The sequence below is a fragment of the Pogona vitticeps genome, chromosome 3, assembly GCF_051106095.1.
Source record: "Pogona vitticeps strain Pit_001003342236 chromosome 3, PviZW2.1, whole genome shotgun sequence".
Lineage (NCBI taxonomy): Eukaryota > Metazoa > Chordata > Lepidosauria > Squamata > Agamidae > Pogona > Pogona vitticeps.
The window spans coordinates 174,553,101-174,579,802 of NC_135785.1; the positions used below are offsets into that span (position 1 = coordinate 174,553,101).

The 26,702-nt window shown below is 40.9% G+C and overlaps 2 protein-coding genes across 2 annotated transcripts in view; one reads left to right on the forward strand and one right to left on the reverse strand.

The window, feature by feature from the left end:
• Window positions 1-26,702, reverse strand: part of GABRB3 (gamma-aminobutyric acid type A receptor subunit beta3) — a 241,534-nt gene that overhangs the window by 203,217 nt on the left and 11,615 nt on the right. The window lies entirely within an intron of this gene.
• GABRA5 (gamma-aminobutyric acid type A receptor subunit alpha5) overlaps window positions 1-26,702 on the forward strand; it is a 79,809-nt gene that overhangs the window by 31,332 nt on the left and 21,775 nt on the right. Inside the window, exon 6 of the mRNA XM_020796813.3 lies at window positions 10,527-10,609. Within this exon, the coding sequence (XP_020652472.1) occupies window positions 10,527-10,609 (83 nt within the window). The remainder of the gene's footprint in view (window positions 1-10,526; window positions 10,610-26,702) is intronic.

Consider the following 26,702-nt stretch of genomic DNA (forward strand, 5'->3'; position numbering starts at 1 on the left):
AAAAATCCTTCCCAGCCCAGAAAAATCAGAACTAGAAGTGGACATCCAGATACTCCCTGTTTGATTTTTTTTCATTCTTGGCCATTTCATTTGGGGGTGAAAACTTGGTCCCCATTCCTATGAATGGTGCCAACCATGGATTCCAAACTTGTAAAAAAAATCATTCATAACATTTCCTGTTATGTAATGTACAAGCACCATAATTTTGTCCATGGAAACCTTGTGTTTTCTAATTCCCTTCCCTTTATATATGTGTTAAGAGGAGATTTTTCATGGTCTTGTAGTTTTGAGTAACAAACACCTGTCTTGAATGAATCACAGCAGCCTTCCTACTTACACATACATCTCTGTTGGGATTGGTGCTATGCAGGCAAAAATTGATGCCTGTTCATGTCTTTCACCCTTGCTAGCCTGTTTCTTCTCTCTCTCTCTCTCTCTCTCGCTTGCTTGCTCGCTCGCTCGCATAAGTAGACAACACAGAGAGGAAGGATGTGGGTGAGCTGAATTAGGGCTGCAGAGTGTGGGGCTAGGAGGGCTTTAAACCGTGGTCTCCACTGACATATAGGGAGGGATGCCATGTCCTCTGTTAGCAATGGGAGGTAAGCTCCTACTGATGCCAGCTGGGGCTTTCCTGCCATGATTGGCGCGACAGTCTCAACGAAGCCTCTTCTTTTGCACATTCTGTAGTCTTAATTCCACCCATCCTTGATTTTCCTAAAGGAAATCAGGCATGCCAGGGCTAAAGATGTGAATGAGGTCACATCTAATATGGTCCTAAGTAGTTGTTTAAGGACTACGTGTTCTGAACGCAGAAATCGCTCAGAGCCCTCTGAGTCACTAGCAGGACTCATAATCCCCTTCATCCTGAGATCAATTTGCAACTGAGAGGCACAGCCCTGAAAGACACTGCGGGATATGTGAGAGCTGCTTCCTTTGCACAGTTTTACATCTGAGTAAATGGAAGAGATCTCTCCATCCTTCTTGATCTCTGACGACCAATTCATCCATATTCGTCATTGTTATTCCAATGTGTACGTACGCCTATGTTGTGTTGGTATGCCTAAACAATCATCAAGCCATAGTTCAGTTTATTTTATTTTTTTAAAGAAACAGTAACACCCAGTAGTCCTCAGTATTTTTCCACCTCCTGGGAAATAAATAAATAAATATGATTCAGACTGGACAAGTTCTGTTCTAGTCTGATTTTGATCAGGAGAACCAACCTAGTATTTAAGAATCCCAGTGCCACAAAACTAACATTTTGCATCACAGGGATGCATGGGCCACATCCTTTTATGTCTCCCCCCAACCCTTCCCCACTACTGTGTCAGTCTCCTTCCTCCTGCTGACTGGGATTGCCTCCATCAGCATCCAGGACCACAGCTTCTGTTGAACTAATGGCAGGGGAGAGACAACTGTCCAGATTGGGGCTCCAGGTGGGCATGGAGTCCTCCTTCCCTGTCCCTAGCGTGGGACCACAGGAATCAGGGCAAGCCTAAAACTGCTCCAAAGTCTCTCTGTGTGTGCATATACGTGTGCATATGAGCACATGTGTACAACTCCACTCTGTCCATTCTGTAACCTCCAGTGGATGTGTTTCTTTACAGACAAATAGCATAAATTGAAGGATGTACATTTCTTTTCCACCCCTAGAGGGAAGCATTGCCCATATCTAAATCTGGAATTAGCTATTTTCAAACAAAATGCTATCTGTATAACTCCTAGTGTTGACACATCTTGATTTATTCTATCTCCAGAGTTGTTGTGTAAGTTTATATATAGGGGAGTGGGAGAGAGATGATGACAGTGGGCTTTTCTATTTTTTTAAAAAAAAACTGACATTTTTTAATTTGACATGAAAATGATAAAACACAAGAGATGTTCAGGGAGGTGGTCATTTCTTCTGTGTCAGGAAAAACAAAACCCATCAAAAGGAGGAAGGAAAGCAAAGGCACTGTGGCCTCTTTAAGGCTAAGTGATTTATCCCTGTGTGAGCATTCTTGCCTTACAATCCACTTCTTCAGACATTTTCAGAGAAGTAAGTGTGTTAGTTTGTCTCTGCATGTGGCCAGAAGGGAGAAAAAGAAAAGGGGAAAAAGCAAGCAAGGAAAAATTTATCAGGCAAACCCAAAATAAAAATAAAAAGTAAAATAAAATAATAAAAAGGACAAAAATGTTGTGGCAACGTAACAGACTGTTACATTTTAGTGCGAGTTTTCATGGATACAGACGATCATGGCTACCACTTCTAAAAGGCAAAAATGGTGACACTTTAAACACAAACGCATTTGTTTCAGTGTGCATTTTCATGGATCAGAACCCACTTTTTCAGACTCAAGGAATACTCATACTGTGTCCTCTGTATTAATACATATCTCCCAAGAGAAGCCACGGGCAAGTGAGACATGAGACAAATGTAAAATGCTGTAATATTTGGATCTTATCACACACACCCTTTCCTCTTAAATTTTTTTGCATGTGTGTAGGGAAGTCACTTTTAGTTCGCAGAAAGCTCACCATGGAACACACCTTTTATCCTTAAATGTCTGCTTCTCTTTTTTTGCTTTTATTTTATTGTATTTTCTTTCTTTCTTTCTTTCCATATAGCAAATTACTATGGGGAGTAAGAAGACAGTGGCTGAAATCCTGTTTGGGCAGCTACACTGCATAAGGTGGATGATGCCACCAGTCACAGTCATTTTCAAGAAAGAAAACATTTATGATTCCCTTTGAAAGTTCCAAGGTCCTGTGAAATCCATTTCATCATGGAGAAGCCATTGGGGACCACAGGATGGGGTGGAGATCTTTAGTTTAAAAAAAACAAACAAAAACAAAACACTTTTTACAGGGATGACTTTCCTGGTGGCATTTTGCAGAATCAAAGATTATCTCCCCACCCCCTCCTGTGACTCCCAAATGCTTTCCTGCCATGAAAGGGTTCCTCAGGCCCTTTGGGGAGGGGGAACTAGAAATGTTTAATTTCTGGGGTGGGGGGGGAAACAATGGCCGATGATGTCATCAGCCTTGTGTGCTCCAGTCACTCTTCCCAAATTTCAGAAGGCCATTAAACTAGTCTAGCAAAACAGAAGTCTTGTGGCGGCTTAAAGATGAACAGGTTTCTTTATTGTGAGCTTCTCACACTACAGTCTGTCTCCTTGCTTATGTTCAGGAGGAGAATAACTGAATAGCTCTCTTAGACTGCCAAAAAGGGACCCCGGTAACTCACTGAATTACAGATAAGTACTACTTTGGTAAACTTTGAAAAATTCGTAGTAAAATGATCTGGGCATTTGTCATTGAATTTGATTACTGTAGAACCTTATGATGGCCATATAAATAACCAGATATTCCTCACCAGGTAGAACTGAGAATGTTCTATCCACTTCTCTTCTCCTTCCTGAAAAGTATCAGACTAGTTGAAAGAGAGTGTAATATGTATAATATCCACTGGATGGCAGCACAGTCTTATTTTCAGCCAAAATGTTTGGCCCACAGCTGTGCTTATACTGTAAACAGAGGCAGGGGCACTATATTTCTTGCCTACTCTGTCTCACTGTTTTCTGTCTGTGCATACGGTACAGAATAAATGCACTTCAGTTTAGACTCCTGTGTCACATTACCTAGAAAACTGATTTGAACTGTAATGGTTACTGGATACTGAAATCAATTCATTTGGAATTAGGGTGCTATTTCTAGTGTCTCTATAACATGGGGTGGATTTTATTTTCTTCCTCAGAACAAAACAAAACCACAACAATTTCTCTTAATTTTAAATCTGGTTGTTTCTCTGCAGAGGCAGACTAGCATGGCAGATGTTTTCCCTGCACAGCTGTATAATCCCTTGTGAGGTCTACAAGGAAGGCTAGGCCAGCTGTGCTTCTGTAACCGCCACCATTATTGCCATCAAGAGCTGCTTCCACTGAAGCCCCTTTTACTTAATCAGCAGGTTTTTGCTCCAGCTTTGTGATTAGTCTTGTGGCAGCACCTGATACGATCACAGAGAATGAGAATCAGTAGGCCTGTGAGGCAGTAAAACGCATGAGATAACGGAAGATACATTAACCTGTTACATTCCAAATTGGCTATCGGAAGCATCATACAGATGCTTGGGGGTGGGTGGGATTCCATGAGTCTGAGCCATGTCTCTACTTTGAACTCATTGGAGGAGAGACAGAATAAATGTGCGATCAATCAACCAATAAGGAGTAAAGACTTGGAATGTCTTATATGTTGAGACCATGATGAAATGGGAATTAGTTTATGATAAAAAAAAATTAGTGGAATTCCATCCCCTTTTTATTGCTTCCTCCATCCTAAAAAGAACAGGAGGAGAGGGTGTGTCACATGTGGACCCTCTTTTTCAGGGTCCCTGAAGGCTCCACTTCAGAAATTTTTTTGTAATGTGCAGTTGGATACAAAATATGCTGTTAGAAAAAAATGTGTGCAGTTGAAAATAGATGTGCAAAAAAAGGAGAAAAAAATCAGAAAGGTTATGTGAATCTGTTTATTAAAACCTTAGCCGACAGGTAATGTCATATAACATAATTTATAGAAGGTTTAAGAAGTGGTTGGTTTCCCTGTTCAAATCAAACCAATAAAACCCAAACCATTTTAAAACAGCCATTCTGAACCCCTTCCCCCCCTTTTTTTTTGCCATGGCCATGAACACAATATGAAAGAAATATAGGCTGAATGAGAATTGCATAAGTTGCATAATGAACCTTGTAAGATGGCGAGTGAAGAAATGTTTCCAGTCTGTGGCTTCCTTCAAATAAACCAGGTCTTCCCCAGAGGTCCGTATGGCTCCTGTTGAAAATGGCTGTTTTAAAACAAGATCCACTTTTTGGGTGGAACTTCCTCTCATTCACATTTGTCTTCAGTGTAACAGATACCAAAACAACAATTCATCCCAAAGGTTAGTGTTTGTCTTTTGAGTACTGCAGAGCTGAAAGGGAACCCTATGGACCATCGAGTCCAGTCCTGTTAAGGAGGCACAGTGGGGGGAACCGAACTCCCAACCACTGGCTCCACAGCCAGATACCTCAGCCACTGAGCTATCCAGAAGCTGCTTACACTTTTCTGAAGCCCTGAATAGGGCTAAAGATCTTGTCAGATTTCATTGGCTCTTACATTACTTTCATCTTATGCGTGGGGTGAATTCATTTTTTTTCCTGTGCAAAAAAGACTCAGGAAAGCTGGTTTTCATTTGGATCAGCAATGCAAATTTTGCAGAAAACTTGAAATCAGAAAAAAATTCCAGAAATATTCTAATTAAAATTTACATTACCCTGAATTGGTTGCAATCTGATCAAATATGTGACTAATCTCTCTCTCTCTTATATTTAATAAAGAAAATTAAATGAATTTGACTTTATTAGTAGTAGTATTAATGATAATTAGTATTTCCCTTCTCTTGTTCTGACTATCTCAAGATGCAAGACACATACTGGCTATGAATCACCAGTGACTTGTATATGTGAAACTTAGAGTAAGGAGTTTACTTTTGCTGTTACTGACAAATATATAGCATTAGCAAATTCATAGCTTCTTTTCATAGCCTTCTTAGAAGATCAGCAGATGGAAAGGTGGATTCTCAATAAATGCTTACAAATGGTAGTGATTCTGCAAGAGTTGATAACACCTGGTTGAATGAACAGTAAGATTATAGCCATGAATAAGACACAGCATAACAAGGGCTTGGAGCAGCTATTACCAAGGAGAAATGTTGTAGGTGCTCACAAAACGAAAAAGGCTAATGATGAAGGTGATCACAGAACAAAGAAGGCGATTAGCTTTAGGGAGAAGTTGCAAAGAAGTCAACACCCAGATGTTCCTGCCACCAGCGGAGCCCCAGGGTGACACCTTGAGAAATCCCTTTATTAACTAGCAAGCTTACAGAGATGGTTGAAAAGATTCAGATAGGACTCTGGTTGCCTGATCCCTACTAGGACTGGCCAGAGAGAGTTATGCTCTAACTCTAAGGGAAAAGGCAAAACGAGTGAGTCACCCCGCTCGTCAGGAGCTGCTGCCCTGCCAGGAGAGTTTGCTCTTCACTGAGAGCAGATAACAGCTAGCAACCTTGAGCAGGGTGTTCCTACAGAATATAATATGGAATCAAAACTTAAAATTGGCCTCAAGTATGTTTGTTGCATGGCCCTGTGTGTTTTCAGTTCTACTGTATGAAAATGGAATCTTAGATCTTTATGTGGAATTGGTATGGTGTGAAATTGTGGTCTCTTTTTTTATTTTTGTCTGTAATAGATAAACATGTGAAATGTGGGTTTAGTACAAGTTGCACACCGTTTATTTGATCTATAGAGTGGCTAACAAAGAAGCGTTAAGGAGAACGAATGAAGAGGAAGAAACTCATAAAGCAAAGACAATGAAAAAGGCTAAAATAATTTGGACACTTAACAAGTAGTGAAAAAGTACAGATTGTGAAGGCTCAAGGTATTACTTTGATTGGTCAAGGTAAAATAAATGGGGAAAGAAGGACTAGGAAGAGAACCGCCTGTGAGGTGCAGAAGAACCTCAGTGACTGGCTCGGATGTAACACAATGTCATTGTTTAGAGCTGCTAAATCTAAAATCAGAATAGCTGTGATGACGTCCGACCTCGAAAGACGAACTGATGACTACCAACTTGGGCAGCTTTGAAAGGGGATTATGTAGATTAATGGAGGATAAGGCTACTCCTCATGATGGCCATGTATTACTTTCAGTATCCTAAGGGTATGCCTCAGAATGCCAGTTGTGAGGGAACACAAGTGGGAATATGCTATTGGTGCTCATGGCCTTGTGAGCTTCCTACAGCTGCCTGGTTGGCCATTGTATAAACAGAACACTGGACTAGGTGGCCCTATGGTCTGATGGAGCACGGCCCTTACATTTTTAGATTCCTAAAAGGAAATATGGTAGAACTGGAGGCTTGTAATAGTAAGCAAAATGAAATGAAATGAAAATAATAAACATCACACCGCTGAAATTTAGAACCAAAATCCAGGATGTTGTATTCTTTGTCATGTGGAGTGTGTTTTGATTTCAGATAGACTCCAACAATAATTAATAATTGTGCCAAAGAAGAAAATCTAGAAATGTAGCCTGGTGTACATGCCAGTAACAGCCAAAGATCTACAGAGGGGGTTGGAAAATGCATTGTGTGAGACTGTGCTGGGAGATATAGGCTGGAATCCTGTTGCTTAGTGTAGTGAGTTGTACTAGAGTAGGCCCATTAGATCAGTGGGGATTTGGTGGGTCAGCTTCTCCATAAATTCCATTGATTCCAATGGGCCTATTCTAGTAAAAAACTTACTTTAGCACTGGAAGCTACATCTAGAGTTAGGCCCATTGGAATCAATGAACTTCTGGAGGAGTTGTCCCACCAAATCCCCACTGATCCAATGGGCCTACTCTAGTTCGACTTACTACACTAAGCAACAGGATTGCAACTGTAGGGTAAGTTTCTACTATGAGTTTCAGAAGATGGTAGAAAAAAAATTCAGCATGGGGCTGCCTTTGTATGTAGTATAGCTCTGTCCTGCCTTGTGTGGTTACTTTTTATGAAATGTCGGGAACTACATTCTACTTCAGAGAAGATTTCAGTGCCTACTTTCCAGTGGCGGGAAGATCCAGAGGCAAAAGAAGGGGAATTGCAGTATTTTTTTCTAAACTTTTGCTGCCAGAAACAAAACTTTAGAAAAGGCATGCCAACCTTTCAGAATAATGTGATGGTGGGAAACCCATTATGCAGTGGAGGCTGGTAGCTCTGATGTCAGTTGGGCGGTGAAGCCACACACTCTGACCTTTAAAGGAGATTCCAAGGTGCAAAAGCGATTTTGTGGTTAGATTCAACACCAGGATTCAATCAGGCCAGGTTCCACTCCCTAGAGGGCCAGGTTCAGCACCAGGGTCTAAGGTTCCCCACCACTACTATATTATCGCACAGGGCAGAATTACTTTATATGGTATAGATGTCGCTTTTTTCCTTGTTTTCTACAAGTGATTTAAAGTCAGTTGTTGGTCAGGCGTCCAGGAGGTTGTAGAGCTTATGCTCCCTTTCTGCACAGATAACAGTAATGCCTATGGTTCTGCTATTATGATAAAGGTCCCCTGTAATGGTAGTGCCTAATTACCCACCATGCTGAAGGAGGCACCTGGTAAGCCATAGGAAGAACAATACTTCATTCTTCTGCAACTCCTGCAGTTTGCATTATTGAAAGCACTTCACAAAAACTTACAAACAGTAATTAAGCCTCATCATAGCTCTGCAGCGGCAAAGTTGTAATGATCACGTTTGCTAAATGTGGAAATCTGTGCAGATGGGGACTGTGAGAAGCAAGTCAACTGGTCCTCTGGATTCTGCATTCCTGGTGTTCTCTGCTAGGCTGCTGTCCACTGATGGCACAGTAGAGGACAGAGATGCAGAGTGCAGGCGGTGGGGAGCTCAAAGACAGCCGGGATAAATATAGTTCCCTGAGTGACGTTTGTTTCTCTGCAGAAGGCATCAGCAAGGTTGATGTGGCTGGAGTCCCCTAAGGTTTAAGAAGGACTTAGCAGTGGCGGAGAGCAAAACAGGGGAATTCATTTTAATGAGATTAGAGGGAAGTAGACCGCTTCAAGTATAGGGAATATTGAACCGCTCATGGAAAAACGGAAAATCAATTTGGCTGCGTTCTAACATTTTACATGCTCTGTTCCTTTCATAGTAATTTTCTTTATCAGTGGGAGTTCAGAATATACCTGCTTTGTTATTCCAGGATTTGTAAGCCTCTGAATGTGTGTACCATTTAATTCGCAGGGAAGGGTGGTTGACTCCCCCCCCCCCCCAATGAGTTCAGTGATGGAAAGTTTTGTATTTTTCTCATGATGTGCAAATTTTGATGCAGTGAACACATTGTATGATTCTTTAGCAAAACATAGACGTGAGGGAGATACAGTATGTGGTCTTCGTACACAATCTGGAGATGGGGGAGAAGGGAGTTATACCTCTATTAGACCATTAAAAAAATAACAAAAATTATGGTTTCTTTGTAGTTTCTTTGTACTCTGTACAGGTCCTCATCAGGCTAGTCACCACAAAACTCTCTCCCTCTCCCTCTCCCTCTCCCTCTCCCTCCCCCCCCAGATAGATAGATAGATAGATAGATAGATAGATAGATAGATAGATAGAGAGAGAGAGAGAGAGAGAGAGAGAGAGAGAGAGAGAGTATGCTGCTTAGAGGTAATAAGCACTATAGTTAAGACATCTTGAGGGTGTCACATTAGGGAAAGCTAGTGGAGATGGTCATCCCTAATGAAAGGGTAATAAAAAAGTTTCAAAAGATGTGGAGTCTATTATTATCCACATTCTCAGTAGTTCTGCTCTAACTCTGAACCACCAGAAGCATAACTAAAGGGTGCCATCTGGTCACTCACATTTTGCCTCATTTTTGTGACAGCCAGTAAAACCAATCAGGAAGGGCTGGTTTATTATCATGGCTAAGTGACTTATTTCGGGCGAGCATGGGCAACAGGTGGCTGAACGTTGCGTGTCTCACCAGCCATCTTGGAACCCCCAGAGGTCCCTAAGGATCCCCTACCACTGCTGCCATAACCCTTTATACTGTACTTCGCTATCAGGTAGATGGGTGCTTCTGAGTATCCTCCAGGAGTAAGACCTTGGCATAAATTGGCGAGGGGAAACCATATAAAAAGCAGCCACGTACCTTTCTGAGGCACATTGTGCTGCCCAAACCCAAGTTAGACATAGGGAAACTACTTTGGCTCCTTGCTTTCCCTATCCCTGATTTTCTCTCAGTACATAAAGTATCCCTGATAACATGAGACTGTAGCAACCTGCTGTTCCGTTGCAACCCAACGAGCAGTGTAGGGGCAAATGTCTTATTGATAGGCCATTTTTGAAGCATCCCTCAGTGTTTGGTAGCTTGACAATTCATTATTTGGGAATACTTACATGTAAACTGTGCCTCAAGCAATCTTAGAAGTACAGTGGACCCTCTACTTACGGAATTAATCCATATTGGAACGGTGGCTGCAAGTCGAAGAGTCTGTAGGTCGAATCTCCATTGACGTACAATGCATTGAAAACCGATTCATCCCATAACTGGCCGTTTTTATTCTATTTTTGTTCCATTCTGTTTTTTTTTTCTGGTCTGTAAGTCGATCCTCCGTCTGCAAGTCGAATCTAAATTTTCCTGCCAGAGAAGTCTGTAACTCGAAAAGTCTGTAAGCTGAGCCGTCTGTAAGTCGAGGGTCCACTGTACTGTATTGAAATTGCACCTGATCTGTCCTACATGCAAGCCCTCACCTCATGTTGCTGTGTGGACTACACCAAAGAAGAAAATTAGAAAGGATCTCAAAGACGGATAAAACCAATGGTTTTACCAATGCAACCTTTTTATTTGGAAAAGGAAGATACTGTCTACTGTTTGGTAAAGTAATTAGGTTAACCTAAATGAATGGTGAATTATGCTGAATGGAAATGACAATTCTTCTTTCTCTCTCTTTCTACCTCCCGCTCTCTTCCAGACTGACCATTTCTGCTGAATGTCCCATGCAGCTTGAAGACTTCCCCATGGATGCCCATGCTTGTCCATTAAAATTTGGAAGCTGTAAGTATTTTGTTGCATTACATAAGGTCTAGGAATAATACTTTGATGGGGCTTTCCCATTTGCTTTGGGCAGCCAAACTTAATGGGAAAAATTTCATGCTTTTCTCCAGTTGCCTGTTCCAAACATTTCCTTGTTTGATCTAGTATAAAAATGAAGAGACTCTCTGGTTTAGGTCTATAGATGCTTGTAAGGCTTATTCTTTATAATTTTCTTCACCCATTAACATGATTTGTTCCTTCTGAACCCACTGAAGCAATGCTGCCCATTTTACATCACACTGCTCCATAAGTTGTGATGCAAATTTTGGGTTAAAAATTAAAATGCATGTGCAGATGTATCTTTTCACAGTTATGAATGTTTACATGGCATGGACTTTTTAAAAAATGCAGATTAATTTGGAAATAGGATTTAAGAGGAAGCTCACTTAAAAGGGACATGACTTGCAAACAGCCTCATGTCTTCCTTATTAATGCCACTCTTTGCGATTTCTTCTCTATAAACCCAGTAGCACTGACCCCAGTAGCAAATCATGCTCATATTGAATGCTGTGAAGATTTTTGTTGTTGTTGTTGTTTAGCAAGCAGCTGGAGGGGTGAATCAAACTCATGAAAAGGGAACCAAATTAACAGTAGTTACACTGTGAGCCACAAGCAGAGACATCAAAAGGTCATATGCACTCTGCTAGAGTTGTTTGGTAAAGGCAATATGAAGGTTAGTTGGCTGCCTTTGGTGCCATCACCAGGAATCTTTCCTGTTGTGAAGAACCCTTGCATCTCCCTGTATGCTATCTGGACGAGAAATAGTATATGGAATGCATTTTCCTTCATAATCGGAGAACTGCCCTGTGGCATCCTCATTCATTAGGAGCTGAAAGCAGAGCTGCTAGTTGCTGTTTGACTAAGGTTCTGTGGCCTCAGGATTTTGTATCTATGTGAAAATGATAATCCCATTAAGCCTCAAATCATGCCAGTACAATATTTATATCTGTAGTGTTATGTAATGTTCTGTCTATACAACACACAACACCTTTTTCTAGAAATGCAGCATTCATAGTGTTTTTTTTCTCCAAGGACCCACAACAGACCTCTTGTTCTCAAGAACGCAAAGCCCAGCTAACCACCCCCCACCCCCATTGCAAAGAGTGTATACAATTACGTGTAGGTCAAGATAGAAATCATTGGGATATGGTAGTGGTGCTGGGGCCAGGAGGGATTTCAGGGCCCAACCTTTTTTGGGCACTTAATTCACTGTTTCATATGTGACAGCATTCAAAGTAGTGGGCTGTGGATAAAGGAAGACATCTAAGATGTGCACGCCCAGAATCGTCAAGCTTTGCCATGGTGAAACAAATAGCCCTTAAGCAACTCCACAGCAGAATGAAAGGTGGTGCAGTTGAAGAAGAATTCTGATTGACTCTCACTCTGCATCTCCCCTCTGCTTCCGATTGTGTGACAAAACAAGAGCTTTGGTTAGCATAGTAGTTCCCAACCTTGGGTCCCCAAATGGCCTTGAATTGGGACTCCCAGAAATCCTGGCCGGCGCAGCTCATGGTGAAGGCTTCTGCGAGTTGCAGTCTAAGAACATCTGGGGACCCAAGGTTGGGAATCACTGGCTTAGTTCCATGAGGAGGAAGAATAAGCAGAGCGAAGAGACTAGAAGGGTGTCAGGATAACAAGAGATGCTATAAATTATGACTACGGAAGGGAGTTGTCATTACAGAGAACACGGTTTGGGTAGTTATGCTTTTTCTGCAGAGTGAGAAGTTACGGTTACACCTGCTGTTTGGATCGAGCACTAATAACCTGAATCATTATTTGCTGCCATGTCAATTCCATTTTATGACTCTTCCTATGATGTTTTAGTTATAGAATACTCAGAAGTGGTTTACTGTTCTTTTCTCTTTGGGGGGGGTGCTCTGGGACCGTGCAGCTTGCCCAAGGCCACAAAGGTTGGCTCTCCTCCCCAAAGGCAAAGTGAGGGATCAAACTCCTGAGTCCTGGTTCTGGATTGAGCACTAGCACTAGCCTGTGTATAAGACCTATTGAAAGTATATCCAAAGCCACTTTAGATGCATTTATTAGCCTTAACCATCTCACAGGACTTTTTGTTTTGTTTGTTTAATTGTCACATTGTTTTTTCTTACAGAATGTTGGGATTTGTAGTTTCCTGAGGTACTTAAAATTTGTTGCTGTAGTCCAAGGGTATGCACTTGACCAGGAAAAAAAAAAACCTCATAAAATACTAATAAACTAACAATCATCTACAATAACAGTAGTTTGATTCAGTGCAGTGACTTCATTTTATAGAGTTTCAGGGTTAGTAATCTCATGCAGGCTGTGCCCTCCCAGAACTTCTCACCTCCCCAAAAATGATGATGATTTAATCTGCCTCCAGTCCTGCAGCAATTTTACCATGCTCTCTTCCCTCTACCTGTTTTATGCTTGGTGTGAGCTTTTCTCAAGACCAGCAGTGACTTGAGAAAAAGCATCTCCTTGAGCCTAAAATAAGCCAGAGAGAACCCTCTGGAAATCGCCCACTTTTGTACTGGTGCAAATAGTAGTGCTGGTTACTGTGGGCTTCTATATAGGAACGAGCCTCAAAATGGAAGCATTAAGGTTCTGATCCTACTTTGGTCAGCATCTCTTCTTAGTTGCTGAGACACAACTCATCACGGCCAAAATCTTATTGAATATTTACATACAGGCAAGAGAAATCACAGAAGTTGCCTCAGCTAATTGCAGCTAATTTCCCCAGCTGCCAAGAGTACAACTTGAAGCAATTGACTTACAATGGGCACCTTGTCAATTAGTCATTTTATGTATGTATGTATGTATGTATGTATGTATGTATGTATGTATGTATGTATGTATGTATGTATGTATGTATGTATGTATGTATGTATGTATGTATTTATTTATTTATTTATTTATTTATTTATTTATTTATTTATTTATTTATTTATTTATTTATTTATTTAACTTATATGCCGCCCACACTACCCGAAGGTCTCTGGGTGGCTTACAGCATTTAAAATACAATAAAAAGGCAAAATAAAAGGGCAAAATAATTAAAATGCAATTAAAATGTATATGGCAACTTCCATGAGTCTTCTTGCACATTTGTGAATATCCAATATGATTCTGGCCTGTGTGGTTTTGAAAACATGTTGGACCTATGTCTCCATTTGGTCAACTCACAGGAAGGACCAATATAGTCTCCAGGTGCCTCTGCTTAACATCTACTCAGATGCAGACGGCTGTTTTAAAAGCATACAGTGTTTGGGGTTGTAGAGCTCCTATGGCGCTTTCAGCTTGTCAAAAGAAATCTAAGGGGGCAGGAACATTATTCATGCCCTCCATGGTCCTCTAACCCATACCAACTGAGGCATCTAGTCTACAGCCCAATCATTTGTTTCCTTTTGAAGCCATGCAGGTCATCTTTCAAATATACCCCACTGTGTCTAGGCTTTGTGCCAGCATCCATGTGGGAGCAGCATGAGCTTTAGATGAACACATCTTTAAAAACAATTTGCCTTATTAATTCATTTGCTGATGCTCAAATGTCCCATGCATCAATATAAACAGGAGCCCTGCGTGTTAAGGAGGTGACAGCCAAGTTAGGTCTACATTTGATTTGTTGATGAAGCAGCGTTCTTCCTCTCAAAAATCTCGAACATGTTTCTTCCAGTCCACATCATGTTGGGCCTGTATTAAATGAACCCCTTCCAGAGGTCATTTACTGATGTAAAATGTATAAGAGCATATTACCAGGCCTGCTAAAGCAGGAGTCTTCTCCTATTGCCTTTCTCCCTCTCCTCCCCATCTTCCATGGTCTTTAAAATGACTTTTACAACCTTAATGAAAATCTTTCTTCCAAAAACATATTGAAAAATGTGAGGTGTAGAGGTTGTGAAAGTCAGTTTTAATATTAAACAGCCAAGCTATTTGTGGAGAGGTGGAGCCCAACCTGTCATGTGGCAAGCGAGCCAGAGGGAGACAGCACAGAATGAGAAGAACTGAAGAAACGTGTGATGAAAACATGGTGTACTACAGAAAGTGGTGAATAACCATGTCAGCTGTTTGAGAACTGGTGTGGTGTGGTAGTTAGTGCTGGACTGGGACATGGGAGATCCAGGTTCAAGTCTACTTAGCCATGAAACTCAATTAATGACTGTGCTAGTTACATTCTTTAATTCTGGCCCACCTCACGATGAGGATGACTTAGAGAAGTCACGTATGCTGTCCTGCTGACTGAAGGAAAGGTAAGATCTCAAGGGACATGGTGACATGGTGGTGTTGCAGGCTAAACCGCAGAAGCCTGTGCTGCAGGGTCAGAAGACCAGCAGTTGTAAGATTGAATCCACGTGACGGAGTGAGCTCCCGTCGCTTGTCCCAGCTCCCGCCAACCTAGGGGTTCGAAAGCATGCAAATGCAAGTAGATAAATAGGGACCACCTCGGTGGGAAGGTAACAGCGTTCCGTGTCTAAGTCGCACTGGCCATGTGACCACGGAAGATTGTCTTTGGACAAAATGCTGGCTCTATGGCTTGGAAACGGGGATGAGCACCGCCCCCTAGAGTCGAACACGACTGGACAAAAATTGTCAAGGGGAACCTTTACCTTTACCTTTTTTTAAGATCTCAAGGTATCAGTCAAGTAGCCAAGGATAAGCTACATGCAGATAAAACAGTTGCTGCTTTACCACCATGAGGACACAATAAATGCAAAATTAATGAGGTGGTATCATTTATTCATTGTTGCTTAAGATGTCTTAACTTCCATCAATCTTTGCCTGCTAAAGATTTAGCTGTGTTTCCATATGTTCTAGTGAAGACTTTTGTGCAGCTAGAAAATTTATAGACCCACTCAATCACTCATGAATTGAACACCAAATCCAACATCACATCTTTCGCTGTTGCCAATCTAGAAACCAAGGGGTTACAAAGCTCTGTGTTAGGATTAAGAGGAGCATTTTCAGTTGCCCAGTGTGCACACAATCTTGGGTTGTGTGCCTGCATATATTTCTGACCAGTCTGGTGAATTCCATCAAAATATCTTGCATCTTTCCTTCCACTTTAGAAGAGGTTTTAGCTCCTTCATGGGACCTGGCAGATATTCTGCAGTCATTGAGCTGGGCTTTCCAACAGCTCAATAGAAGCAGGTAAATAAGATTATGATCTTGCACAAACAAGCTATTTGGAGCAGAAAAAAAGGTTAATTGACTTTCTTTCAAGGTCATGCCAGCAGAGCAATGTCAGAATGAGGATTTAACTTCCTTTTTTTTTGGTCTACTGAGCAAATGTCTAATTGAGACGAAAGAGTCCCCTACCCAGACAATTGACTTAGCATCCAAATCTCATTTTGCACATAGTGTTAATGATATTGCATTCACCTCATCCCAAGATGAATTTGCTAATGCATACCTCCATGTTGACAGTGGATGACCTGTATAGGAATATTGCTATGACTTAAGTTTTTCAATTGTTTATACTCTTGTCTGAAGACTTTTCTGAATTTCCAGGAGGATGGGTTATTACCCCTGCCCCTTTCAGCATGTGCCTCTGAAGTGCGTAATGTGGACAAATTCTGTGGGCAAAGAAATAATCTGAGAGCATAGTTACCTGTTGTTTTGTCAGCATTTTGTCTCAAGGAAAAAGTCATATTTAAAACATAGAGAGGGTATTATCTCTCGGGTGTAACTTTTGTTAGTGTACATCAGAGGTTTCCAAACTTCTGACTGTGAGGGACACACGGGATATTTCCAACAATTTTGAGGGCCAAACGAACAGGAATGTGCGCGTGTACATATGCACACATGCACCCCCACACGCCTGCCCCCACCTATCCCCTGCATGGCCACATGCATGCCCACCCCACGGCCACATGCACACACACACACACCTGTCCCCCTACGCTCATGGGCTGAAGGTAATGGGTTGGATAAAATAGCAAGGCAGGTTGGATGTGGCCCATGGGCCATAGTTTGGAGACTCCTGGTGTACAACTATACACATGGGTTGGCATCCTTCTTGATGAAGAGCTCAGTATAACTTGCATCTTTCTTCATCTTGTTAGTTCTGGTATCTGGCATGGGTTGCTTTTTTTAAAAAAGGGTAAAAATCATGGACACAACATATTTGAACACTGGTAAATAATCCGATTGGTTTCATAGCTACAGTATTCAGCCTTAGGTGTGGTGATACCAGGTGATTAACCTACCTTTTTATGTTAATAGTGATGCCCTCTCTATAAGCAGCCAGGTCAGGATAACTACATTTATGCACTACTTAAGTCCTATATTAGATCCTACTTTGAGATCTAATACTGTACTGGCATTGAGCACCAGGCTGATATTTGCCTTGATTGCTTTCTGGCTCTGGACTCTTAACGTTGTAAATATTCACTTTAATTTAATCTTTCTTACTGTCCATCCCTATTAAATAACTGTTGGGTCAGAAATAGTGGCATCAATCTGGGAAAAGAGGGAGGGGATTTGGGCAAACATGCCTCTCTTGGTTTGGAGTCAAGAATTTTACAATCTGAATCAAATTCTCTTTGAATTTCAGGTTGACCGCAAATAGATCAGACCATTGTGTGTTGTGCATGCCTAAGGTTACCGTATTCTGGTTCTCCAAATCTAGGCAGCCCAGTTTGCATAAGATATAAATTACTTCTTCATTTCATAAAATACAAATGTATGTGTTTGTGTGAAGGAATGTGGATTTTTCCATGTGATGCAGATTAAGTGCATTTATCATATTATTTTTCTGCCAGTATATTTGAACTTTGGCACAGATTTGGGAGAACTGGCATGATGGGCTTGAAACAGGGAGACGTAAGTTTAAATCTCTATTTAGTCACAAAATTTAGAGGGTGATGACATGGGCATTTAGGCCTCTGTTTGGTCTGCTGCAGGCATGAACTGGTTCACTCCTAAAGATGATAATCAGATGATAACTTTGCTGGGGCAAACCAGTCTGCCCCCAGAGCATTCCTACCTGCACCTTTCTGGCCCTTGTCAGGGGCTGCTGCGCTTTTTTTTGATGCCGGTAGGATTGCCTTGTTTTGGTTCATTTCCAGTGTGTGAGATTGTTGGAACTAAACCAAAAGTGAGCCTTAGCCTTCCACTGTCAATTTGCCATAATTAAACATTTCTTTTGTTTGTTTGTTTGTTTTTGTTTCTGAGAAGTTGTTTTATTTTATATTTGTCAAAATCTAACAGTTATCAAATGCTAATTTCAAGTACTTCAGAGAGAGTAAGCCATACATTTTACATGAACAAATACATATCATTGATGACTTCATTTCTAGGCACTTTTCAGGTGAAACAGACAGCAACTTACCTCTTTTGCAAATTAGCCAGAAGCTGTCTGGTTAATGAGAAAGTAATGACAAACACCTTACGATTTTTCTGAACTCAGTGGAGCAATTGGGTTGTACAAATGGGGCATAATTTTTCCTCTTGAGGCTCAGTCATACATATAATCAGGTAGAAATTGGGGGGGGGGGAATTACATGTGTATGTACTGCATCATAAAAAAAAAATCCTAAAGACAAATGGAAAATTTCTGCAGGGATGCAGGCGGGAACAACAAGAGGGATTTTTGTTTGCTTTTCTCTTAAAGGTCAGGTCATGAGCCTTCCCACAGCCAAATCAGGCAGGTTCTTCACCAGACTTTTGAGCGAAAAGGAACCTTCAGTTTATGCCTCTATGATCTCCTGCCAAACTACAGGTTAGTGGCATTATTCATTGGGTAATGACACATGGAAGGTCATGCTTCTCACAAAACTGCTTTTGCCTTATATTTCTTATTCCAGAGTCTACAGTAGTGGTTCCCAACCTTGGGTAACCCAGGTGTTCTTAGACTGCAACTCTCAGAAACCCCGATGGCATAGCTAGTGGAGAAATCTTCTGGGAGTTGCAGTGCAGGAACACCTGGGTTACCCAAAACTGGAAACCACTGGTCTAGGGACTTACTTTTTTTAAAAAAAAAATCTATCTATCTATCTATCTATCTATCTATCTATCTATCTATCTATCTATCTATCTATCTATCTATCTATCTATCTATCTATCTATCTATCTATCTATCTATCTATCTATCTATCTATCTATCTATCTATCTATCTATCCCTCCTTTCTCCCCAAAGGAACCCAAGGTGGGATAGAAATATCCCAGGTTAGACTTTGTCCCACCTGATGCATTGAACTGCCATATATGAAGTCTGTATAAACTCCACCCAAACAAATAACATGACACCCTACTAGTGCTCCTGATACTTCTCCTGCAGTGGGGGCTCTGAAAATTTGCCTCTTGGCTGTCCATTGGGCTTGTGTACATCTTATTGTGACATCTTGACTGAAGAAAGGGCCCAGAAGTGGTGGAAACACCATAGTGTTCTGAGTTCAATGCACAGCGAAGTTCTTGTTGGTTTATTTCAGACCTAATAAGGGCTTGTTGAACTGCTAAAAAGCTTTGCGATTTTGGAATTAAGAGCAATAGAAACATCTGAAACCAAAAATAATATCCCACTAATTCCTACTTCACTTTTTAGTGTGTTTTATATTTTGTGAGCTGATTGGATAGCTCTGTGGTTTAGCCAGATGTTGAGAGTTCAATTCCCCGCTGTGCCTCCTGTGAGTAGAGCCACTCTGTGTAGCCATGGTCAAGCTGCACAGTCCCAGGACACACCCAGAAGAAGGGAATAGTAAACCACTTCTAAGTATTCTCTTTCTAGAAAAACTTGGAAAGGCTCACCATTAGCTGGAAACTGACTTGACAACACATTAATAATAATAATAATAATAATAATAATAACAACAACAACAACAACAACACTATTATTATTATTATTATTATTATTATTATTATTATTATTATTATTATTATTATTATTATTATTATTATTATTATTATTATTATTATTATTATTATTATTATTATTAAAAAATGGCCCTTGGGCCCCAGAGTGGAGCCACACATGTTGTAGGATATTTTGGAGCGTGATGGTTTTCCAGAATTTTTATGGCTGTTATTGGGACTACAGCTACAAGAACTCCCCATCCAGAATGATCATGGTCATTGCCCCTGTCTCCTTCTAGATACTCCTCCCTATGTTCATTCTAAAGAAGTATATCACTCAGTGGAGCATCACATTACCTCTTGTGCTCATTTAAGAGGTTGCCGCCTCCATCCTTGCAGAATGTGTGCGCTTATTAGACATCTTTGCTAACAACAGCAATTCATTAGCAAAGCATTATGTTTTGTTAGCTCAGTTGAAGACGTAATGAGATTTTTTTTTGTTCTACAGCTGTTCCAAAGAGCATATTCTAGAGAGAGAGTTTCAGAATATAAAATTATTTCTGATATTCAACCTATCTTTGATAATGAATAGCTGATAACCATTCATTCACCGATCTCTATTTTCCTTTAAGCTAAATATTGCATCTTTTTTTGTATTAATAGTATTTTCAAGGTAAGGGATGTAAGGAGTGGTTTTACCAGTTATACACACACATCCCAGTGAGTTTTCATTCTAGAGCTGTGGAGCTAAACCTAGGTCTTCTATGTCCTAGTCCACTACCCTATCCACTACACCACACTCCCCAATTACTGTCTAATTTATTAAGTCTTTAGCCTGACTTAATAGGTTAGAAAAGCAGGCTTGTGTAATTTCTTATTATTAAAAATTCTGGCACCAAGGTGGTGAACTTCTAGGCTTCTAGATAGCTGTGAACTGTTATTCCTCTCATCTCTCAGTATTGGCCAGACTGGTGGAGACTGATAAGAACGAGTGTCCAACAACATTTGGAGTGCCAGATGACCCCTGGGCTCACTCTGATGGAAATATTCATATTGGTTTCAACTTAAATTTGCTCTCCTTGATGGCAGACATTGCTGTTAATTAAAAAAAAAAGAATGACAACGAACCATCTTAATTGAGAGGTGGCTACAGAACCACAGGATTGTAGACTTCGAAGGTTTGTCTAGTCTAATGCCTCCCCATTCAGAAAAGCCGTGGTTAGAGAGATGGCCATCTCACCTCTGCTTAAAACCCTTCCACAAAGGACAAGCCACCCCTTTCCATTCCATTGTCAAACAGCTCTTTTCCCCAGGAGGTACTTCCTGATGCTTATCCATACCCCGTTCTTTGTACTCTGAAGCCATTTCTCTTTCCAAGCCACTGGAAAGAGAAAACAAGCTTGCTCCATCTTCTCAACATGAGAGCCCTGGAGATATTTGAAGACCTCCTCTGCTTGAAGGCATTCTGTGTTGGAAAGGCTGAATAGTCCAAGTTTGTTTGGAAAGGACACATTTTTTAAAAGGAGAGCAGGGGCCATGAACAGATAGCAGCACCCAATCAGAAGGCTGAACAAGAAGATACACACGGCAACAGTTCTCAGTCTACACACTTTGATAAGATGTATTCCATTTCTATTTACAACAATTATTTACATATTTTAGTCTCTATATCTGTAGATTCAGAAATCATTATGATTTAATGTTGTGGTTTTTTAAAAAATGATCATAATAATGCAATTTCTAGGCAGATCTCTGTCCTCTATTATGCTTTTTCCTAATGAGGCCTACATGTCTCCTCTTGCTTTGGATCTAGGACAGGGCTCTTGTACTGTTAAGAATAGCATAAAGGTGGAAATCCCATCAAGTGTAGTATACCTTGCATGCTACACCTGATGAAATTTCCTCCTCTAGTAAAGGTATAGGATTTTGTGCAGCCACCCTTTCTGGATCCAACCCAGTGGACTTCAGTTCCATCCTCAACCAATACCTTGGTTTAAAATAAAACATGGTTATAGTAAAGCTTGCTTGAGGCAAAGTGCTGATTGTCACTGAGCATGGTTCTCCACCCTTACCCTCCTCAAACCACCCTGCATTTTAAAATATATGACTCAAAACCTAAACATAGCAAAATTCTCCACTTTACAGATGTGTGTTGCTTTCAATTTAAGTAATGCTTTTCCTCCTCTTTCCAATATTATAATTTTATCACATGAGAAATACTTACATCTTGAATTATCAAGATGTTAAAACTGGTGAACTCAAAATGTTACTTCAACCTTCCTAGGGACAATTACACAGCATATAGTATGTTATATGTAATTTGGATCCGACGTTTAAAATAATATCCTCCTGCTATTTTGCAGTGCATTTGGAAAAGCTCTTGTAGCACTTGATAGCGATGGCACCTAGCTATTCTATAAAAAGCAGCTTTTATACTGATTGAGAAGAGCCAAGGCAGTTACTTAAGACCCCATCTTTCGGAGCTTCAGCACCTCTTTGGCATTGCTGGGAGCAGTAGTCATAAAGTGGAGACAGCGACTGACCCTCAACCTGGAGGGAGCAAAGATAAAGCTTTTAAAATCAAATTAGGTTGGCTCTCAAGATGAGTTAGTGTGACATAGCACAGCACCTGCCACTTCCACAGCCCACAATTTTGAACCTCCTGCTGTGGTAGGAGAAGCACTTTAGCGGAGGCAGCAGAAGACAAACGCTTCTCTCCCAAGCACAGGGAGTGTTCCACCACTATCAAGTCCTTCTGAGCCATGGCAGATACACTTAGGAGTATGCCTTTTTTTTTTTTTAAGTTTTAGAAGAGATAGTCATGTTAGTCTGTGCAAACATTCCAGGCAAAATCTAAAGAAACAAAAGAAAAAAAGACAAAAACACCTTAAGGTGCCACATGTTTTTGTCTTGTCTTGTTTTGTTTCTTTGGATTTTGCCTGGTATGCTTGCCCATTTTTTGTCACCAACATTTTGGAATGAAAGGCATTTTCCCTTTACTCTGTACAGTTTTATACTGCTTGGCTGGAGATTTGAAACTCCTGGCATTTGTCTCTTCGTTCTACTTTGGTGCTTCCCCTTTCCCTATACAGTGGTGCCTCGCAAGACAATGTTAATTCGTTCCACGAAAATCGCTGTTAAGCGAAAACATTGACTTGTGAAACACGTTTTCCCATTGAAACGCATTGAAAACCTGATAAGTCATCGTAAAGCGAAAATTGCCATAGGAAACATCGTTAAGCGAAATGCAATTCCCAAGCAAAGTCAGCTATCTAACAAAACAGAAACCATTAAAAACTCGTATAGCAAAGCAAGACCAAACTGTCAAAAACATCGTAAAGCGAAAAACAGGGATCTAAAATTTAACCGTCTTGTGAGGCAAGGTCCCTAACATTGTAAAGCGAAAATCGCCCATAGGAAACATCGTTAAATAAAGCGCAAGATCGCTCCGAAAACCTCATTGTAAAGCGAATTCGTCGTTATGCGAAGCAATCATCTTGCGAGGCACCACTGTATTTCTAAACAATTAGGAATCCTATGGGGAATGTGGTGACATAATGACAACAGATCATCATGTCATTACAGAGGGCAATCAACACCAGGGCTTTTCTGTCAGTATAAACTGGGTTTTTGTTTGTGTGTGTGTGTGTGTTCCCCCCCCCCCTTGTTAGAAGAACATTTCAGTTGTCAAGGTAGCGAGGCCTCTCTTTGGCAAGAGAGAGAATTTGTACTCAGTTTCCTTAGTAAAAAGCCTGCCTTTTGCTAGTGTTTGTATCTACTTCTGAAGAACCAAATTATTGGCTAAAGGATGCGTTTTTGCATGTTTTTTTGTTTGTTTTGCTTTGGATGAAAAAAAATATATCTTCTATGAGAAAGCGTAGCCTTCCCATCACCTTTTGGTACTTACATGACAGCATAAAATCAACCCCTCCTCCCCCAAACGAGTGCAATTCACACCATAGTCCAAAACATCACTTCATTACAGAGCTTTACCACAGGGGCAAAAACTTCAAAAGGCCTGAGATTAAAAGTATCTCTTGATGACTACAAAATAGAGCTGTCATAGTACCTGTTGAGTCAGCTCAGTCACCTGAACCTCAGATAGGCCTCTCGTGTTCCACATGGGGCTCAACTTACTGCGGCATGTGAAGGAGTACAGTATTCCTAAAATGTATACCTCACCACCTCCTGGACCTGAGAGCTCAGACTATACAGTATTTGACTTCAATTTGTTGGCCCATTTCCAACCCATAACTTGTTCCAGACAACTGTCCACAAATTAAACTGCCTCCTAGTTTCTGAAAGAAAAGAGAGATCAAAATGGATGTCGCCAGCATACTGATGACGCCTCACTTTAGAAGCCATGTTGACGGGTCTCAAAAGGTTCTTGCAGAGACTTAGAATATTGTGGGGGACAAGAAGAATCATTGTGGAATGCCACAGGTCAGCTGTGATGTGTGCCTAGTGACCAAGACTGTTTCAATACTGTACCCAAGGCAGATGCTAGACTAAAATGGGTCTATATGGCACATTTCCTCTAAGCATGCTTGCAGCTGAACTGCCACTGTGCTCAGTCTGGAGTACTTTGCCCTAGAAGAGGATATCAACAATCAGGCAATATGACTGTTTCCAGGGAACTCCTCTTAAAGACAAGGTGTATTGCAGTTCCTTTAGTAGCATGTGTGAACACCCTCTTGAAATAAGACAGTCACTTCTCCCAGAAACTGCCCAATCCTTCTCTTTTTCTCCCTCTTGTAAACTATGAGAGGCAAAGACTAAAAAGGCTAGTTTTTGGCTGAACCTTGTCAAGCAGTTTGTCCTCAGACTTAAGGAACAGAATTGGTCCGGTATAACCAGACCAGTCCTGCGATGAACTGAATCATAGAATAAAGGAGCTGGAAGGGTCCTAATAAGGCCATCAAATCCAACCTCCTGCTCAAGGCAGGAATCTAAATCAAAGCAGATCTGATACATGCTTGTCCAATTTTCTCTTGAATGTCTCCAGCTCTGGAGCATTCACCACCTCCCAAGGTAATTGGTTCCATTGTTGTACTGCTCTAACAGTTAATATGTTTTTTACTGATATTCAGCCTACATCTGGATTACTGTAGGTTGAGCTCATTATTACGTTTCCTGCATTCGGGGATGATTGAGAACCGATCTTGCCCCTGCTCTGTATGACTTTTCAAAAAATGCTGTCATATCTCCCCTCAGTCTCCTTTTCTCAGAGCTAAACATGTCCAGTTCTTTCAGTCTTTCCTCATAGGGCATGGTTTCCAGTCCCCTGATCATCCTTGTTCCCCTCCTCCAAATGTGCTCCAGATTGTTGGCATCCTTCTTAAAGTACAGTGTCTGGAACTGGACACAGTACTGTAGACAAAGCCTAGCCCGTGCCACATAGAAAGAGACCAGTCCCTTATGGGATTTGGAGACTACATTTCTATTAATGCATCCTAAATTGCATTGGCCTTCTCTGCAGCCACATTGCACTTTTGGCTCAAATTCAGCTTCTGATGTACAACAATTCCAAGATCCTTCTCACTGCTAGTATCATGGAGCCAAGTATTCCCCATCTTGTAATTGTGCATTTATTTCCCGACCACCACCAGGTGTAGAACTTTGCACTTATCCCTGTTAAATTTCATTATGTCATTTTCAGCCCACTGCTCAAGCAAACAAGATCTGTTGTTTGCTTGACAGAAATGTTGTTTCTGTCTTCCAAAGTACTGTACTTAGCTATTCCACCCAGTTTTATATTATCGACAAATTTGATAAGTATTTCCTGCATTCCCTCATCATAGTCATTAATAACAATTTTGAAGAGCACTGGGCCCAGTCTGGAGCCTTGAGGCACCCCACTTATTACCTTCTCCCAGTTTGAGAAGGAGCTATTGATAAGCCCTCTCTAAATATGATTCTGTAACCCACTGTCCATCTACCTGACACTTGCTCTATCCAGCCCGCACCTAGTTAGCTTGCTAATCAGAATATCATGGGGCACTTTGTCAGAGGTTTTGCTATGACTGTGGTGGAGGCTTTAAGTCCTGAGCACATTTTTATCTAGAAAAGCAGGAGGAAATCCTTTGTGGATGGCTACCAGGCAGTAAATACATTACCCAGCTGTAATTTGTAGAGACAAAACCGTAAGATGTTGTGATTCTTGGATAATATAAATCCTACAGATTTTGTTTTGCTCTAATGCAATGATTATAGTCCCTAAAACATTGCATGCACAAAATCTTTATGTAGCAGTCATAAGTATGCTTTAGAATAGTTTCTGTTTTTTTTTTGTTTTTTTTTTAAGTTTGATACCCTACTTATATGCAGAAAAGCTTCCAGGAAACCTTTCAAGGAGAAATACTGAACATTACTAATTTAAACAAGTGGAACAGTAAAGAACAACATAGAGCAATAAGATACATCAGTGAAAGCAAAAGCAGCAATATAAACAAAGCTAGTTTAGGCAGATGTACATGTAAACCCACACCCACAGCCATGGGCATCCCATGTTTTCTTTGACTGCAACTCCCAGAAACCCTGGCCAGCACAGCTGGTGGTGAAGGCTTCTGGGAATTGCAGTCCAAAAGCACCTGGAATACCCAAGGTTGGGAACCACTGCCTTGGCCTCATTTTGCCTGATGGTAGCACTGGCCCATTTGACCTCTCAGGATTAAGGGAAATGAAGCGTATGTAACTAACCTTACCACCTAAGTCCAGATAGAGATTTATAGCTGTAGATAAATCTTGTAGATACAGTTGCTCTGATGAGGGTGTGTTGCATTGCATCCCGGGTATGAGTGGGTGGCCCAGATGAGTCATTCACATGCATTTTACAGCATTATGGCTCACTGTTTGCAAATTGCACCCAGAAATTTAAAGCTTCATAAGCATCGGTATGAGCCTTGCCGAATAGCAGAGCTTATCTTCTAAAAATGTGTCTGTTCCTATTTTCAAGCCTCAATGTTTTGCTGATACAAAGCATTTCCCTGCTCAGACTGGAATGTCATGGCTCACCATTACCATGCTGTGTTGCAAGCAAATCCTCACATGAGGTTGCTGGTCTCATCAATTACCGTTTTGTTCTTTTATGATTAAAGGTTCGCTCCCTTTGAACTTAGTATTCATGAATATTTATTTAGAGTATTTTCACCCATCTTGTCCCAAAGACTTAACCCCCAATTATAATCTCTTTTCATCTTCTCAGCCTCAGCTGTTTCATATGCTTTTTATACAATGCAGTAACCTGAAGATTCACAAGTGCCATAGTTCTGCTCTGTAAAACAACTAGAG